The sequence below is a fragment of the Citrus clementina genome, unplaced genomic scaffold (assembly GCF_000493195.1).
Source record: "Citrus clementina cultivar Clemenules unplaced genomic scaffold, Citrus_clementina_v1.0 scaffold_7, whole genome shotgun sequence".
In the NCBI taxonomy this organism is placed as follows: Eukaryota; Viridiplantae; Streptophyta; class Magnoliopsida; order Sapindales; family Rutaceae; genus Citrus; species Citrus x clementina.
Window position 1 is genome coordinate 12,528,400 of NW_006262075.1, and position 1,131 is coordinate 12,529,530.

Consider the following 1,131-nt stretch of genomic DNA (forward strand, 5'->3'; position numbering starts at 1 on the left):
GAGAGATATCAAACTATTTTGGAGAGGTTATAAACTCAAGATTTTAGATGTGAGTGGGACCGAATATTTCCTTCAAATAGTTTTCTGACATTAAAAGAACCGAAAGGACTGAGAAGTTCCCAATCCAGTGGGGAATATCGCCGGATAACATGTTGTTGGATACATTTAATACTCTTAGCAAAGTGGAGCTCAACAAACCATCTGTCATCTTCCCACTGAAATGATTGTTGTCCAAATATAACGAACCCAAATCAGTCAAGTTCATATAATTGGGAAAAAGTTGGCCATAGAAATTGTTATTTGATAGGTCCAACCAATCTAAGGAGAGGCAACTAGAGACTATAGGTCGAGGTAATTTTCCCGTAAAATTATTTCTAGACAAATCCAAAATAGTTAGCTCTTTCATCTCACCAACTGAATAAGGAATATTACCTTCAAAATTATTTTTTGACATATCCAAATATATCAATTTCTGAAAGATAATACCCAAATTCTCTGGTAGCTTACCAGAGAAATTGTTACTGGAAATATCTAGATGACGAAGCTTATCGTATTTGGCATTGGGAAGTCGTGGAAGAATTCCTGAGAATGAGTTATTCCACAGAAACAGAACTTCTAATCCTGTGTTGTTTTGCAACAACCAAGTTGGAAAATTGCCAACCAATTGATTGTGAGAGAGATCAAGGAATTTTAAGTTGGATTGGTGTAAAAGAAAACTGGGATTGACATTTAAGCGGCAGTGAGGTAATTGGAGAACCTTGAGAGGATATGTGGGGAGCCAGTTTTCGGTTTTCACTTGCAACATATCGTTTTGTGGCGAGAGTAGCAAGACCTCAAGCTTTGAATGATTAGCCAATGAATTTATTGAGAATGTTCCTTGGAAATCGATGAAAGAGAGATCCAAATATTCAAGTGATGTGAGGTTGGCTACTATAGAAGGTAAGTTTCCACTTAACCGATTGGAAGAAATATCAAGAACTTTGAGATGAGTCAAGTTGATAAGACATTGAGGGAGCTGACCCTCAAAGTTATTTGAGCTTAGATCCAACTCAAAAAGATTCTTCAAATTACATATTCCTAAACCTGAAAATAAAAAGCTCAAATTTCATAAAACGAAAACCAATTATAGCG

At 36.0% G+C, this 1,131-nt stretch overlaps 1 protein-coding gene across 1 annotated transcript in view; it reads right to left on the bottom strand.

Annotated features, from left to right (window-relative positions):
• Positions 1-43: 43 nt before the first annotated feature.
• LOC18036665 (leucine-rich repeat receptor protein kinase MSL1) overlaps positions 44-1,131 on the bottom strand; it is a 10,799-nt gene continuing 9,711 nt past the window's right edge. The window contains exon 5 of the mRNA XM_006427351.2: positions 44-1,083. Coding sequence (XP_006427414.2) covers positions 44-1,083 — 1,040 coding nt within the window. The remainder of the gene's footprint in view (positions 1,084-1,131) is intronic.